At 50.3% G+C, this 16683-nt stretch overlaps 1 protein-coding gene across 3 annotated transcripts in view; it reads right to left on the minus strand.

Annotated features, from left to right (window-relative positions):
* Positions 1-16674, minus strand: part of LIG1 (DNA ligase 1) — a 51328-nt gene extending 34654 nt beyond the window's left edge. Inside the window, exons 1-7 of one of the 3 annotated variants that reach the window (XM_050772390.1) lie at positions 16324-16674; positions 16267-16285; positions 12718-12791; positions 9188-9277; positions 8310-8445; positions 3643-3769; positions 520-615 (exon numbers count right to left, since the gene is read on the minus strand). In XM_050772390.1, the coding sequence (XP_050628347.1) occupies positions 520-615; positions 3643-3769; positions 8310-8445; positions 9188-9277; positions 12718-12734 (466 nt within the window). In that variant the 5' untranslated portion in view covers positions 12735-12791; positions 16267-16285; positions 16324-16674. Of the gene's footprint in view, positions 1-519; positions 616-3642; positions 3770-8309; positions 8446-9187; positions 9278-12717; positions 12792-12961; positions 13332-16266 lie in introns of those variants that run through there. The other 2 variants (XM_050772389.1, XM_050772388.1) reach the window with 2 other exon arrangements.
* Between the last annotated feature and the right edge of the window lie 9 nt (positions 16675-16683).

A 16683-nucleotide genomic window follows, 5' to 3' on the forward strand; every position in this document is an offset into this window, starting at 1 on the left:
AGCCTGAATGACAGAGTGAGACTCTGTCTCAAAAAAAAAGAAGAACAAAACACAAATATTACTTTTTTTTTTCAATGTATGTATAGTATCTACTAGATGTTTGCATATTACCACTTAATCAATAGAACTGATAAGGTATTGGCCTAGGAGCACTGTAAAAAAAATTACTAAGACATCATGGGTGCTGTGAACTAAGAAAGTTTGGGAACCTCAGCTTTATGGTAAAATTTACAAGGAAAATGAAATCATTTAGAAGAAAATAGTTTCCATTAAATAAATATAAAAACAGAAAATAAAAATGGGAAATTGTGCCTGAATTATGACTAAATTAAGATGTCCAAACAAATATATTCCACAATGTTTTCAGAACAAAAGTTCCCATATTGGTAGGTGGAATTCCTGGGGTTCCTGGACACAGGCATCAAATCGGCAGTGTCCGAACATCCTGAGCTCTCAGGCCCCTGCCCTTGCGGATCCCCCACCACGCACATACACAGTTCTCTCCTCCTGGGGGCTCACCTTCCTCCACCTTCTTCCTTTTGGCTTCTCTGTCCTCGTCCGCACTCTGCTCTTCCAGGACTTCCTGAATGGTCCGTTTCGGGAGCTGCTTCCGAGCTGGGGAGGCAAAGGGCTTGGTGTAGCTGACCTCACTGGCTTGTGTGCTCCCATCCCAGAGAGCTCAGACCCGCTGATGTAGCCCCTGGAAGGCTCTGGGCCCTCTCCCCTTCTCTGCCTGCACATAGCCACTGCCCCAGTGCAGGCCACACCCTTCAATCCCTGCTGCTTCCTGGCTGTGTGACCTTGAGCAGGTTACTTAATTTCTCTGTGCTTTGCTCTCTCACGACTGCAGAATGGAAATAATCCCCACAAGGAAACAATGATGTAATGTTCTCGGCACAGTACCGATTCCAGCAGGTCCCCTGAGCTCCCCACTGCTCCCCTCAGATCTTAACTGCCTCCATGTGTTCCAGACAGCTTCCCTGGAACCTCGGAATTCTGGAAGTGGCAGGGAATAAACTAGCCCCAGGAGAAGCCCTCACCCCATGGTCGGCAGGAGTTGGTGTATCAATACCCCAGCTGCCTCACATCTCGCGGATCACTCTGGAGCATTGATACCGTCCTCCAGAGAATCCCACAAAACCAAGCTCCAGCTGCCCAGTGTGTAGCAGACCTAACGGCCCATCCCGTGTTGGCTGCTCCCCTGCCCTGAATCACCCTCTGTTCCCTGCACCTCCTAAACAAATCACTTGCATTTGGATCCCTGTTTCAGAGCTTCAGAGCCTGCTTCCAGAAGACTCTAAACTAACTAAACCTAACTAACCCTTGATGAAGAGCTCACACGAAGGCAGTTACACGCAGCTTCACTGTTATATCTCATGGTGGCCATTGCACCACCTGGTCCCTGGTCTCCCGGCCCCCAGTGGCTCCTTCAACCTTCTATCAGCATGGCAGGCACTGTCTCTCCCTGCTCAAAACCCTTCCATGATTCCACATTCTCTGCTGTATCCAGGATAAAGTCTTTTGATGTCTACCCTGATCCTACCTAATCTCTCTCCATCTGACCTTCTAACCCGTCCCACACCACACACTCCACCTTCTTTGATATCACTGCTAAACTGGGGTGTTTCCAGACACACCCAGTCATGTCACCCCTCCCGGCCTCAGCATGTGCAGTTTGAGACCCAGCTCAATGTCACTCCCTCTAAACACGATCCCCTGACACGCCCCCAGGGCCAACCTCAGCATCCACCCGGAGCTCCCAGCATGCCCTCAGCCACACTGTGACTTCCTTATGGCCACCTTTCATTCAGGGATGAACCTGCCTCCCCAGCTCACAGCCCTTCCGTGGCTCCCGGGATCTGCAGCACGAAGCCCAGGCTCCTTAGCTGGGCGTGCAAGACCTTTTCAGATCCAGCCCCCACTCTCCTCTCTAGCTCACCTCTCACCACGTGCTATTCTCAAACTTTCCCTGCTCCTCAGATCGCATCCGGTTCTCCAGAAACAAGGAAGTGGATGAGAGGCCCCAAACATGCCGTGCTGTTCCCATCTCGAGGCCTCTGCACGCGCCTTTCTTGTCTGAGAAACGTGCATCTGTCCTTTCTCAACATGGCCAACTCCAATCCATCTTCTAAGACTCGGCTCAGCCATCACCTCCCCTAGGTCGCTTGACTTCTGAGCTCCCAGAGTACCCTGCGTCACCCAGCGTCGTCCGATGGAAAGATCTGGCAAGCCATGTACGTAACCTTAAACTTTCTTGCAGCCACGTTAATAAAAAGCGGGAAAAACCAGGTTGAACTTGGTTTGAAGAATCCATGTTGCTCAACACATCTAAAATAGTATGATTCCAACATTCTTTTCTCATGCTAGGTCTTCAAAATCCAATGAACTCACTGCACATCTCAAGTTGGACACCAAATGTTTCATCGGAAACATGGTCTGTGTAGGTTTCATAAAATGTACGGCTATTCACATACCAAAGCTGTTCCAAAATTACGTGGAAAAAGTGCAGTCTTTACTCACTGAATCGCATATTAGCTTTCAAATATAAATTCAACTGAAAGGATCTAACATGAAAGATTCAGCTCCTCCGTCACACTCACCACGCTAAAGTGCTCAGCAGGCCGGACCGGACAGCAAGGGCTCACGCTGCCCTGCGTTACGTGTGGGTCTCTCACTCTGTTCTTCCCCCACAGCAAACATCCCCATTCCCTCTTAGGACAAAGATGCTGTTCCCCAGGCTGGCTTTCCAGGACCTTCTCACCTCATTGCTCATCGTCCCCAATCCTGCCCTCTACACACCAGCACGCCAGGCCCTGAACGGCCCCCAGGCCTTCTCAATTTATATGTTCCCTTGCCTAGCATGCTCCCCTCCTCCTTTGCTGGTTGCCTCTTCTTTGTCCTAAAGGGCTCAGTTTGGTGAGCCTCTCTTCCGGAAGTCTCCCTTGAGCCACGGCCCCACGCTTGTGTTCCCACATGAGCTGTGAGGCCTCCGTCTCAGCAGATAATTACAATCACAATGACCAACAATGACTGAGCCTTGACTGAAGGCTGGGCCCAGTTCTGAGCAGCTTACACGTGCTATCTTCTAACTCAGATATTTCTGTGCGGTAGGTGCTGTCATTATCATCGTCTCTACAGATAAAGCAACCTAAACTCAGAGAAGGTCGGTCATTTGTCCCAGGTCATACAGCCAGTGGATGGTGGACCTGTGCTCTTAACCACAACACTGAGACCACCACTGTCATAAGGATGACTACCTTGGATGGAAATCCAAGCGGGGAGAAAGGCAGGCGACTGGCCGGTGTGGTGACTCATGCCTGTAATCCCAGCATTTTGGGAGGCTGAGGTGGGTGGATCACCTGAGGTCAGGAGTTCGAGACCAACCTGGCCAACAAAGTGAAACCCCGTCTCTACTAAAAATATAAAAATTAGTCAGGCACGGTGGCACGCTCCTGTAATCCCAGCTACCCAGGAAGCTGAGGCAGGAGAATTGCTTGAACCCAGGAGGCAGAGGTTGCAGTGAGCTGAGATCTCGCCACTGTACTCCAGCCTGGGCAACAGAGCAAGACTATGTCTCAAAAAACAAACAAACAAAAAAAGAAAGGCAAGCGACTGAAGGGGCAGCGGCCCGTGTATTCTCACCTGTGCGACGCTTCGGGATCCCTGATGGGGAGCTGTCCGTGGGAGAGGTGTCAGAGAGGGAAGCGTTGTTTTCAGGAGATGTGGCAGGACGGGGCGGGGAGACCTGTGAGCAGTCTGGGGCAGGCTTCTGGAAGATGAAAGAACAGTTCTAGAGTGAGCGGAGGGAAGAGGGACTCCATTTCCCAGAAGTTGAGAGTAGAGGGGACCAAAACCTCCTGTGTTTACCCTCCTCTCTGACCCTATGGTCTCAGCCCTAACTCAGGTCTGGCCTCTTCTCACCTGGGCCATCATCCCGCCCTCCAGTGCAGGATCATGGTCCCATCAAGGACCCCCCATAGCGCTTCTGTTTCCTGCAGTAACAGAATCTTCAATTCTCCTGCCTCAGTCTCCCGAGTAGCTGGGACTACAGGCCTGCACCACCATGCCTGGCTAATTTTTTTTTTTTTTTTTTTTTTTTTTTTTTTTTTTGAGACGGAGTCTCGCTCTGTCACCCAGGCTGGAGTGCTGTGGCCGGATCTCAGCTCACTGCAAGCTCCGCCTCCCGGGTTCCCGCCATTCTCCTGCCTCAGCCTCCCGAGTAGCCGGGACTACAGGCGCGCGCCACCTCGCCCGGCTAGTTTTTTTTTTGTATTTTTTAGTAGAGACGGGGTTTCACCATGTTAGCCAGGATGGTCTCGATCTCCTGACCTCGTGATCCGCCCGTCTCGGCCTCCCAAAGTGCTGAGATTACAGGCTTGAGCCACCGCGCCCGGCCTTGCCTGGCTAATTTTTGTATTTTGAGTAGAGACGGGGTTTCACTACGTTGGCCAGCTCTACACAACGGGATGTCAGGGGAAATGATATACACCTCTTTGTATAGTTTTTTTTTGAGACAGGGTCTCGCTCTGTCGCCCAGGCTGGAGTGCAGTGGCGCGATCTCGGCTCACTGCAATCTCCGCCTCCCAGGTCCAAGGAATTCTCCTGCCTCAGCCTCCCGAGCAGCTAGGATAACACGTGCATGGCACCACGCCCAGCTAATTTTTGTATTTTTTATAGAGATGGGGTTTCACCATGTTGACCAGGCTGGTCTCGAACTCCTGAGCTCAAACGATCCTCCCGCCTTGGCCTCCAGAGCACTGAAAATACAGGCATGAGCCACCATGCCCAACCTTCTCTCCATATAGACTGGATGTTTGTTCCCTCCAGGCCGCATGTTGCAATCTGGTCTCCAATGTTGGAGGTATGACATGGTGGGAGGCATTTGGGTCACGTGGGCAGATGCCTCATGAATGGCTCGTACCCTCCTTGTGGGAGGAACCAAACTCTCCCTCTACTGGTTCACATGAGGGCTGTGGTTTAAAATGCCTCTCTCGCCATGTGACACACCTGCTCCTCCTCCACCTTCCACCGTGACTGGAAGCATCTTGAGGCCCAGGAGCAGATGCTGGCATTATCCTTTTTGTACAGCCTGCAGGACCGTGGGCCAAAATCAACCTCTTTATAAACTAACTGCTCTCAAGTATTCCTTTATAGCAATACGAAATGGACTAACATGCATTTCTTGGTTCAAATAACATCCACTTAATGTTGACTGGGTGCCCTCCTCTTCCTGTTGGTGGAATATGGATGTTCACAGGGACAACGGCATCTACAGAGAGCAGATGACAGCACAGAGGAAGCCTGGGCCTCTCACCCTGTGAGACTGTCACATGAATCCTGGACTCTGCACTCATGAGTGAGAAAAATAAGTTTGCGTCTTGCCTGAGCCACTGCTACTGTGTCTCGGTTTCAATCACTCACCTCTCTTCTTACAGGACCCTGTGCCAGTTATTAAGTGATTTTCTCTCAGCTCCAAACCTGTCACTGTCCAGTCTCCCTCGTGATGCCAGGACTGGGACTCCACAAATCTCCTTCTTGCTCTGGCACCACCTCGGCATCAGGCAGTGCCAATGGAGGGAACTAGAGGGCACTGCATGATTGGAGACATAGCCGGCTTCTCTCCACCTGGGGGCTCAGCTGCTGGATCCCACTGAGTTTTTTCTAACACTCACGGGGCTTGCCACGTGGTACCTGATCAGAGACACTGGCATCTCCCACCCAGTGCTCCCTTCCTAAAAGATCAGAGTTCCAGGCTCTTGAGGCACCTTCTCTAAGCTCAGAGACCTGCCAGCAGTCCCGCCACAGAGGTGTGAATTTCAGCTCCAAAGCCACAGGGACGGTCGCTGCACCTGGCAGTTGCTATCTCCATGATGCCTTAGAGTTAGTTCTCTCTTTACCCCTTCAGTTACCTATTTAACAACTGCACACCTAGTGACCATCCTTTAAACTCCCTCTGTTCAAATCACTGGTATGGTTTCTGGTTCCCATTGAGACCCTGATGGAGAGAGAGGTCTCAGAGAATTTTTTTTTTTTTTTTTTTTTTTTTTTTGAGATGGAGTCTCACCCTGTTTTTCAGGCTGGAGTGCAGTGGCACGATCTCGGCTCACCACAACCTCCGCCTCCAGGTTCAAGCGATTCTCCTGCCTCAGTCTCCTGAATAGCTGGGACTACAGGCCCATGCCACCGTGCCTGGCTAATTTTTGTATTTTAGTAGAGACAGGGTTTCACTATGTTGGCCAGGTTGGTCTCAAACTCCTGACCTCATGATCCACCCGCCTCAGCCTCCCACAGTGCTGGGATTACAAGCGTGAGCCACCACGCCTGGCCAGAGGTATATTTTAAACACAGCCCAGGACTAAACGATCTCTGCCTCTCTTCTGCCCAAAACTCTTCCTAGCTCCCCAGAAGCCTCAGGGTAAAGTCCAAGCTCCAAAAGAGATCTCTGTCCTAATACCTGGAACCTGGGCGTATGTTAGGTTACATGGCAAAGAGTAATTGAGGTTGCTAATCGGTGGACCTTCCGATAGCAGGATTATCCTGGACTATCCAGGTGGGCCTGATACAGGCACAGGGGCCTTCAAAGTGGAAGAGGGTGGCAGGAGAGGAAAGTCAGGGTGAGACGTGGCCACAGAAGAAAGGCACAGAAGGAGGCAATGCCACGAGCTTTTTTTTTTTTTTGAGACGGAGTCTCGCTGTGTTGCCCAGGCTGGAGTGCAGTGGCGTGATCTCGGCTCACTGCAAGCTCCGCCTCCCAGGTTCACGCCATTCTCCTGCCTCAGCCTCCCGAGTAGCTGGGACTACAGGCGCCCGCCACCACGCCCAGATAATTTTTTATATTTTCAATAGAGATGGGGTTTCACCGTGTTAGCCAGGATGGTCTCCATCTCCTGACCTCGTGATCCGCCCACCTTGGCCTCCCAAAGTGCTGGGATTACACGCATGAGCCACCGCGCCCGGCCACTTGCTTTGGAAGTGGAGAAAAGGGGATCTCTGGTGGCTGCAAAAGGCAATTCCTGGATTCTCCTCTAGAGCCCCCAGAAATGAACGTAGACCTGCTGACACCTTGATTTTAGCCCAGTGCAACCCATTTCAGACTCACGACTCCCAAACCGTAAGACAATAAACTGGCATTGTTTGAAGCCAGTTTGTGGTCAATTGTTACAGCAGCAAATGGGAAGCTAATATAGGTGGTGAGGAAAGTTTCGCTGAGAAAGTGATACCTGAGCAAAGCATGGAAGAAAGCAGGGGACTGAGCCAGGTGTGTATCTGGGAAAGAGAGTTTTAGGCTGGGAAAAGAGGTAGCGGCCCAGAGGTGGAAGTGCACACGGTGGGTGTGGAAAGCCAGGACGGAGCGAGCTGAGGAAGAGCTGTCGATGCAGCTGCAGATGTGATGGGCGGGGGAAGCGAGGAGGAGCGGGAGGGGCCTGGTAGGTTTCCACAAGGCCTGGCTTTGGCCTGTAGTGGTAATACCAGGGGGTTTGGGCGGGGAGTCACAGGACCTGACCTCACCACTGACAGAATAAGCAGCTCTGTGCTTTGGACATCATCCACAAAGCAATGAACAAGCATTAAATGACTTAAACAGGGGAAGAGAGTGATCCAATGTTTTTGGAGAAGTTAAAAAGCCCTCTGACCACAGGAGAGGCTAGATATACTTTTGAGCCCTTATTTTTTTTGTTTTATTTTTGAGGCAAGGTCTTGCTCTGTCACCCAGGCTGGAGTGCAGTGGTACAATCGTAGTTCACTGAAGCCTTTGAACTCCTGGGCTCAAGCGATCCTCCTGCCTCAGCCTCTCAAGTAGCTAGCTAGCACCACAGGCATGCGCCACCACACCTGGCTAATTTTTAAAACTTTTGTTGTAGAGATGGGGTCTCACTATGTTGCCCAGCCTGGTCTGGAACTCCTGGCCTCAAGTGATCCTCCCATGATGGCCTCCCAAAGTGCTGGGATCACAGACATAAACCATTGCGCTGGGTCTTGAGCCCTTACTTTACATCAGGCACTATTCTCAGATCTGTAGGTAAATGAACTCATTTCACCTTCCCAGTCACCCTATGAGGAAGGCATTATCAGGAGCTGCACGTTACAGGTGAGGCACCCAAGACATAACTTGGTGAAGGAGGCCACCCAAGGCCCTAGGGCAGGGGCAATTAGGACCAGGCCGTCTGCACCCGACACAACCAGGAAACACATCCACCTCTCCCGGGCAATTTCTCCAGAATCCTCCTCAACAGCTGCTGCGCTCTGTTCCAAAGGCTAATGGGAATTAGTTTCTTTGGGTAAAAATGGGCAGGCTGATGGGGACCTACCTGGCCTTTAGCAGGGCTAAGGGCTTCATCCTCCTCTTCCCCTTCGCTGCCCAGGACCCGGGCCGCCTTCCTGCCTGGCCTCTTCACTGGAGAGTCACTCTCGGACACCACTCCATTCCACTCCTTCAGTGCCGCCCTGGAAGGTGGGGAAATGGGGGTGTAAAGGGGCGACTACAGCAGGCAGAGTGGGGTCACTGCTCACAAACACCCTGGTTTCTTTGCTGTTTCCTTTCCTTCCTTTCAAGCATCCAATGAACATTCTCTAGTTGCCTCCTCAGCAAATCTCATCATTTCATCCATTAATGCATCCATCCACCTGCCCACTCATCCACTCACCCACCCATCACACATCTCTGGAGACCTCCGGAGTGTCTGTCCTGTGATGGGTGATGCTGAAGAGCAAATGGAGTCCCTGCCTAAGGCTCCATTGGTCTCCAGCATCTATTGGGAAACTTCTTTTTTTCTAAGATGGAGTTTCGCTCAGTCACCCAGGTTGGAGTGCAGTGAGCCGAGATCACGCCATTGTACTCCAGCCTGGGCAAGAGCGAGACTCCGTCTCAAAAAAAAAAAAAAAAAAGACTATCGCTTCTTCTTAGATGAGAGAGCATTAAGATGTGGCCAGTGGCCAGCTTCTCTGCATCATGGAGAATGTCTGGTTGTAGAACGAAGCCAAGACCTGCAGAAACAGACCAACGGACGACTCCGAGGCCCTGGATCCAGCTGTGCCTGCAGCTGCTCTTGCTCTTGGACTTCCAGCTGCCTGGCTGAAGAAATCTTTCGGGTCCCAAGACATTTTGCATTAGGTCTGTACACTCACAACCAAGAGAATCCTGACTGCTAAAGGAAAAAATTCACCATATTCCAGCCCTGTGACGTACTTCGGAGGGGGCTCCGTCTCTCTGCTGCCGTTGGATGCCTCCTTCTCAGGCTTCTTCGCTTTACCCTCTTTCTTGGGGTGGAAGAATGACCTAGAGGAGCATAAAAGGGGATTAAAAAAGGAGAACAACAGCACCAATACCCTGCCTATCTCTGCTGCATTCTATAACTTCTAATACCATTTCCCATCTCAGCACATAACAGAGAATTTCAAACAAGCCCTTTAACCTAACAACCTAACTGATAAGGAAACTCAGACTCAGACAGAGGAGGCAACACTGTACTTATTTTTCTGCCCTTAGTTTTTGCAAGATACGATACATCCCAAGTTTCACTCAACAAATATCAACTAAGCACTTTTTAACTTTTTTTTTTTTTTTTTTGAGACAGAGTCTCACTCTGTTGCCCAGGCTGGAGTGCAGTGGCATGATCTCAGCTCACTGCAAGCTCTGCCTCCCCAGTTACAGCAATTTTCCTGCCTCAGTCTCCCGAGTAGCTGGGATTACAGGTGCCCGCCACAACGCCTGGCTAATTTTTTTTATATTTTTGGTAGAGATGGGTTTTCTCCATGTTGGCCAGGCTGGTCTCAAATGCCTGACCTCAAGTGATCTGCCCACCTCGGCCTCCCAAAGTGTTGGGATTATAGGCATGAGCCACCACACCCAGCCTAAAAAAATTTTTTTTTCTAGATGGAATTTTCACTCTTGTTGCCCAGGCTGGAGTGCAGTGGCGTAATCTTGACTCACTGCAACCTATGTCTCCTGGGTTCAAGCAATTCTCCTGCCTCAGCCTCCTGAGTAGCTGGGATTACAGGCAGCCACCACCAAACCTGGCTTTTTTTTTTTTTTTTAATTTAGTAGAGATGGGGTTTCACCATGTTGGTCAGGCTGGTCTCGAACTTCTGACCTCAGGTGATCCACCTGCCTCCCAAAGTGCTGGGATTACAGGCGTGAGCCACTGTGCCCGGCCTAACTAAGCACTTATTATGTGCTAGGGCCTATTCTGGGCCTGAGGGGTTTGGCGGTGACCTAGACACATGAAGTTCCTGCCTTCAGGCAGCTGACACTCTGGTGAAGGACACAAATAGTAAGCAAACAACTAAATATAAAATGTTGGGGCCGGGCACGGTAGCTCACGCCTGTAATCCCAGCACTTTGAGGAAGCCGAGGTGGGTGGATCATGAGGCCAGGAGATCAAGACCATCCTGGCTAACATGGTGAAACCCCGTCTCTACTAAAAATACAGAAACAAAATTAGCTGGGCGTGGTGGCGGGCGCCTGTGGTCCCAGCTACTTGGGAGGCTGAGGCAGGAGAATGGCATGAACCTGGGAGGCGGAGCTTGCAGTGAGCCGAGATCCGCCACTGCACTCCAGCCTGGGCGACGGAGCGAGACTCCATCTCAAAAGAAATGTTGGAAGGCGTGCAGTGCTCTGAAAAATATAAATAAAGTAAGGCACTTTCCAACTAACTCATTGGAGATTGCCTAGAAGGGGGCTTCTTCCTGAGAACAGAGTGCTGAGAGGAAAACTAGGAACTTTACAGTGGAGAGGTCTGGCCAGCACTCCCCTAACCAAGCGATGAAGGTTAGCTTCACCAGCGATGTCACAGGCACCTTATATGCGCCTGACGCCAGCCAGCATCTTTCGGTGGTATCTTTCCAAAAGCCCATAACCCTAGTGTAATTATGAGAATAACACTGCACATACCAACACCGGGGACAGTTCTACAGGATACCTGTTCAGTATTCCCCAAGATTGACAAACGTCGTAAAAAACAAGGAAACTCTGAGAAACTGCCACCCAGAGGAGACTGAGATGTGATGATTAAATGCAATATGGTACCCTGAATTGAACTCTGGAATAGAAAAGGACATTTAAAACAAAAAAAAAAATCTGGTGAAACCTGAATAATAAAATACAGAGTTCAGTTAAGAGTAATGTACTGACGCTGGTTCCTCAGTGGTGAGAAATGGATCGTAGTAATGTATGATCATAGTAATGTATGATCGTAGTAATGTGCTGTCGGGGGGCTGTCCTACGAACTGAAGGATGTTTAGCAGCATGCCTGGCTTTTAGCCACCAGATGCCAACTGGCAATGGAAACTGGGCAAGGGTATACAGGACCTGTCTGTACTGTCTTTGCAACTTTCCTGTATCTCTAAAATTATTCCAGAATAAGAAGTGTATTTAATCTTCAAAAAGAAAAGGAAAATCATGCAAAAGCAAGAGGACACAAAGGATCATCAGCCCTGGAGAGACAATCCCCAGATTCCTTACCACGGGAGAAAAATGGAACTCAGGATTTGCGTAAGCCACTCACTACCTCCCAGGTGGTTTCTGGGACGGATGCCCAGGTCTGGGTCTCTCTACCATCCACTTTCTCCTCCTGGTAACAGCCCCTCCGTTTTCCTCTTGGGATACTTCTTACCCCACACTCTCTCAGCACGCACGATTTGAGTGCACTAGCTCTTTTGCTCGTGACCAGGGGTGGACACGTGACTCAGGCTGCATCCCCATGGCCGGTTCAGGGATAGGTATGTGGCCCGAGCTGGGCCAGTGAAACTGGGCTCTAACACCCTCTTTCCACGGGGAGGCTAACCAGGGGAGAGCCTGCCTGAGGGTGAGGACAACCTCAAGGACAGCAGAGCTGAACAATGGAGAGAGACAGATTCCCAGGGAGAAAGTTTTGGCAATTGGATGGAACCAAGCCTGAGGCTGTTTACTCCAGCAGGTTTCAATGACAGAAGTCAAGTCACGCCCTTTCTTGTCTTCCTGAAGCCAGACTGCATTAACACGAGGTTTCTCAACCTAGACACTACTGACGTTAGGCCTGATGGTTCTGTGTTTTCGGGGGGCTGTCCTACGAACTGAAGGATGTTTAGCAGCATGCCTGGCTTTTAACCACTAGATGCCAATGGCAAACCCTGTGTCCCTAGGTTGTAACAACCAAAAATATCTCCAGACACTGGCTGGGCGCAGCGGCTCACGCCTGGAATCCTAGGGCTTTGGGAGGCTGAGGCAGGCGGATCACGAGGTCAGGAGTTCCAGACCAGCCTGACCAACATGGTGAAACCCTGAAAATACAAAAATTAGCTGGGCGTGGTGGCGCGCACCTGTAATCCCAGCTACTCAGGAGGCTGAGGCAGGAGAATCGCTTGAACCCGGGAAGCGGAGGTTGCAGTGAGCCGAGACTGTGCCACTGCACTCCAGCCTGGGTGACACAGCGAGACTCTATCTCAAAAAAAAAGAAATATCCAGACACTGCCAGATGTTACCTGGGGAGCAAAACTGCTGCTGACTGAGAACCGCTGGGTTGGGTTTCTGTTCCTTGCAACTAAAAAGAGTGGTTCAATACACCGTCTTCCATATCCCACGGCTCATTTTCCTTACTACTTGACTCCTGGAAATTCCAACTCAAAATCTAACGTAAGGATTTGTTTGTTTGGTTTTTTGGGGGTTTTTTGGTACAGATTTACGGAAAGAAACAGAGAACTTGGAGAATGAAAGACTCAGGGGCAAGGGAGAGTCCTCACATGATACTTCGCTGCATGTTGGCGCCAGAATTCTCCCTTCCTGTCCAGCACTTTTCTTCGTCTGTCAGCTGCTCCTGGAACAGAAATCCAAACGCTTGTTGAGGTGACTGGTTGTGCAGAGATCCAAACACATAAAACCCTTTCTTTAAGAAAAAAAAAAAAAAACAACCTAGAAACATGAATTTTCCCTTTAAGAAGAAACTCCTGTTTTTATGAACCAAAATAATTTGCTAGTGAGACTTACTGGTGAAGAACAACACTTCCAAATCAGAGATTAAGAGGCCTCCTTTACCGTAAGAAGACTGTTTTTCATCTAATATGAAGAATAGACTGAGGACCTGAAATGGGTTTTTTTTGAAGTTTAAAGGTTAGTGAAAAATTGTTTTAAGGTGATGACATAATTCCCTAAAACAACTGTGGAAGCTTATAAAATTATACCCGCTGGTGAACATAAATTAGCTGTTGGGCAATTTCTAAGTTATGCTGTTATTTCAAGCAAAGGGCAGAATATCACAGGGTGTGTGCTACTGTACTGTGTAAAAAAGAAAGACTATAGGCCAGGCACGGTAGCTCACGCCTGTCATCCCAGCACTTTGGGAGGCCATGGTGGATGGATCACCTGAGGTCAGGAGTTCAAGACCAGCCTGGCTAACATGGCAATACCCTATCTCTACTAAAAATACAAAAATTAGCCAGGCGCAGTGGCGAGCGCCTGTAATCCCAGCTACTCTGGAGGCTGAGGCAGGAGAATCGCTTGAACCCGGAAGGCGAAGGCTGCAGTGAGCCAAGATTGTGCTACTGCACTCCAGTCTGGACAAGAGTGAAACTCCATCTCGAAAAAAAAAGAAAAAGAAAAAGAAAAAAAAAGAAAGACTGTAAATGTATCCACATATCTTGTATATACACAGAGCATCTCTGTTGGAAGACAAAAAACTGGTGATGCTGTCGCCTGAGGAGGTACAGACATTGGAGGGAGATATTTTTAACACGCATGCTTTTGCAGGCAGAACAATCAGAATCCATTACCCCTTCAAAATATATTTTTAAAAATTAAATACTTTTTTAAAAAGTCTTTTTTTAAATGAAATCAATAACAGTCACTGGGGCTTCCACAGTTTAGAGTAACGCTAATGAAAGGGTTCCTAGGCCGGGCGTGGTAGCTCACGCCTATAATCCCAGCACTTTGGGAGGCCGAGGTGGGTGGATCACTTGAGGTCAGGAGTTCGAGAGCAAGACTCCATCTCAAAAAGAAAAAACAAACAAGCAAACAAAAAACAAACTCAGCAACTTCCAAACAAGGTTTCTCAGGGCTAGCTGGGGAGCAGGAAGTATGCAATGCTTCAACCAAACAGTTCACAAAGAAAGCAGGTTAGGGACTTAGACACCAAAATCCTGAGGGCAAAGGAGAAAACTATTACGACCACTACTGAGCACTCACCTGGCTAGGTACTTTACATTCTCAGTTATACCGACTCTCCACAACAACTCTGTTACAGAAACTAAGGCCCAGAGGGGTTTTTAAAGGAACTTAACCTGCATCTCTACTACCTTCCGCCCCAGGTGTCTGCCTGCTCCACAGCTCACCTCTTAACCACCAGACTGAGTTGCAAGGGAAGGAGAAAGAAACAAGCGTTTACTGGGAAGCCTGCTCTATGCCTGACATGCTGATCACATTCTCAAATACCCTCAATCCTCAAGTCAGCCCTCCAAGACAGGTGTGATCATCCCCACCTCACAGATGAAGGCACTGAGGACAGGGGGACACAGCTGGGGTTCAGGCAAGGCTTCAAACCCCGGTGTGGCTGGCTCCAAAGCCCATGTTCCTTCCTCCTTACCACGGTACTCAAGGCTGGCTTCTCAACTCCGTGTACTGCTGAGTTTGGGGGAAACAAACTGGTTGATGCCTCTGGAGGACCACCTGCCACCTCTATCAGAATGGCAACCTCACTTCTGTGTATTTGGCCCACAGAGACCCTCACAGGTGGACCAAGCAGGTAACAAAGTTACCTGCTGCAGCACCAACTGTAATGAGAAAAGACTGGAAACTGGTGGAATGTCTACCCTTAGGGAACCGGTTCCCTAATTACTGGAATACCATACGGTGGAATATTGTTCAGGGTTACAATGAAATGAATGATGGATAAAAGGTATGGGAATTTTTTTCAGGGGGTGATAAAAATATCCTAAAATCAATTATGGTAATAACTGCACAACTCAGTGCAAAAACTAAAAACCACTGACTTGTACACTTTAGATAGGCAAACTGTATGGTTTGTGAATTATATCTCAATAAAGCGGTTACCAAAATGAAGAAATGACAGGAAAAATATCAAGTGAGGATGAAACAGTACTCAGTGATAAAAAGAAACAGAGCACTGATACAAGCACAACTTGGGTGGATCTCCAGGGCATTGTGCAGAGTGGAAAAAAGGTCACATCCTAATAACATATGATTCCATTTACATAACACTCTCCAAATGACAAAACTAGAGATGGTGAACACATTTGTGGTTGCCAGGGGCCTGGGGAGTTCTTATGTGGAGAGGGAACTGTTCTATATCACAATTATGATGGAGGTTACACAAATCTATACAAGGGATCAAACTGCACAGGCACACAGATACACAATCACACTCACACACACAAAAACTGGTGAAAATTGAACAGGTCTGTAATCTAGTCAACAGAACTGTACTGATGTCAATTTCCTGGTTTCGATATTGGGACTACATAAGATGTCACCATTAGGGAAAGACGGATATACTATTTTCACAACTTCCTTGAATCTATAATTATTTCAAAATAAAAAGTAAAAACAAGAGATAAGCTCCACCCCTTTATCAAGCATACATCAGGCCAGACTTCTCCCCATTCAGATGATTCTCCATATTTTGGGGGCCCTTTACCTAGACCTGGACCTTACCAGCGACCTCTCCCTGCCGTGATCACCTCCCTCCAGTAGGGCCCACTCATTTCAGGTGATCCTGCTGCCCGCAATTTACCCTCCTCTAGCCCCGCCCCTTTCAGATGGCCCCGCCCCCAGCACGTCCTGTCCCCAGCCAGCCCCGCCCCCCGGCACATCCCCATTTCAGGTGGCCCCGCCCACAAGCAATCTTTCCCAGGCCCCGCCCCTCAGCTCCCTTCAGCCCCTGCCCCTTCCAGATGGCCCCGCCCCTCGGGGGGGTCGTCCTAGTTCAGGCTGGCCCCGCCCACACACAATTTTCCCCCCGGCCCCGCCCCTCAGCTCCATTTGGCCCCTCCCCCTTCCAGGTGAACTCGCCCCTCAAGGCCTCTTCTCAGAGGCCCTGTCCAACTGTCTCTATCTCTCGTCTACCCTCTACCTGGCCACTCTCCCTCTGGGGGACATCTCTCTGCACCCTCCGGCGGCCCGCAGCCCGCGCTCTTCCCTCTCCACCGCGCTCTCGGCAGCCTCAGCGTCCCCACGCCCGCTCCTCTGCAGACACCCCGACATGGCGAAGCATGGACCCCAAGCATTCGGCGCGCCCGCCGCCCTCCGTCTCCCATCTGCTCGCGGGCGACCCCACTTGCCTCGCGCTGGTCCCGCGCGCCGCTGCCCGGGCAACACACTCAGATCCGCCGGGCGCTCCTCTGTAGTCCCAAGTTCGCGCCACGGCATTCGCGCGCAGACGTCGGCGGGCGGGGGCGGGGCAGAGCCTAGGGGCGGGACCTGGGCACAGTGCGCACCGCCGCCGTCGCGCGGAGGACACTGGGAGTCGTAGTCTCCCGAATGGGAGGAGGGCGGGAAAAGGGGTGAAGTGGGGCAAGCCCTCCCGCAGAGCACACTGGGAAAATGCCCCGAGCTTTCCCTCGCCCTGGATGAGAGGGTGTGGCTGAGGGTCTGAGGAGTGGCTGGCAGGGAAGGAGGAAGAATTGGTGGAAGCGCCCGCGCGAGGCACGGCGGGAAGAGAGGCGGGAGACCGCGCGGGGCATCCCGGGAGCAAGGGC

The sequence above is a fragment of the Macaca thibetana genome, chromosome 19 (genome assembly GCF_024542745.1).
Source record: "Macaca thibetana thibetana isolate TM-01 chromosome 19, ASM2454274v1, whole genome shotgun sequence".
Classification (NCBI taxonomy): Eukaryota; Metazoa; Chordata; class Mammalia; order Primates; family Cercopithecidae; genus Macaca; species Macaca thibetana.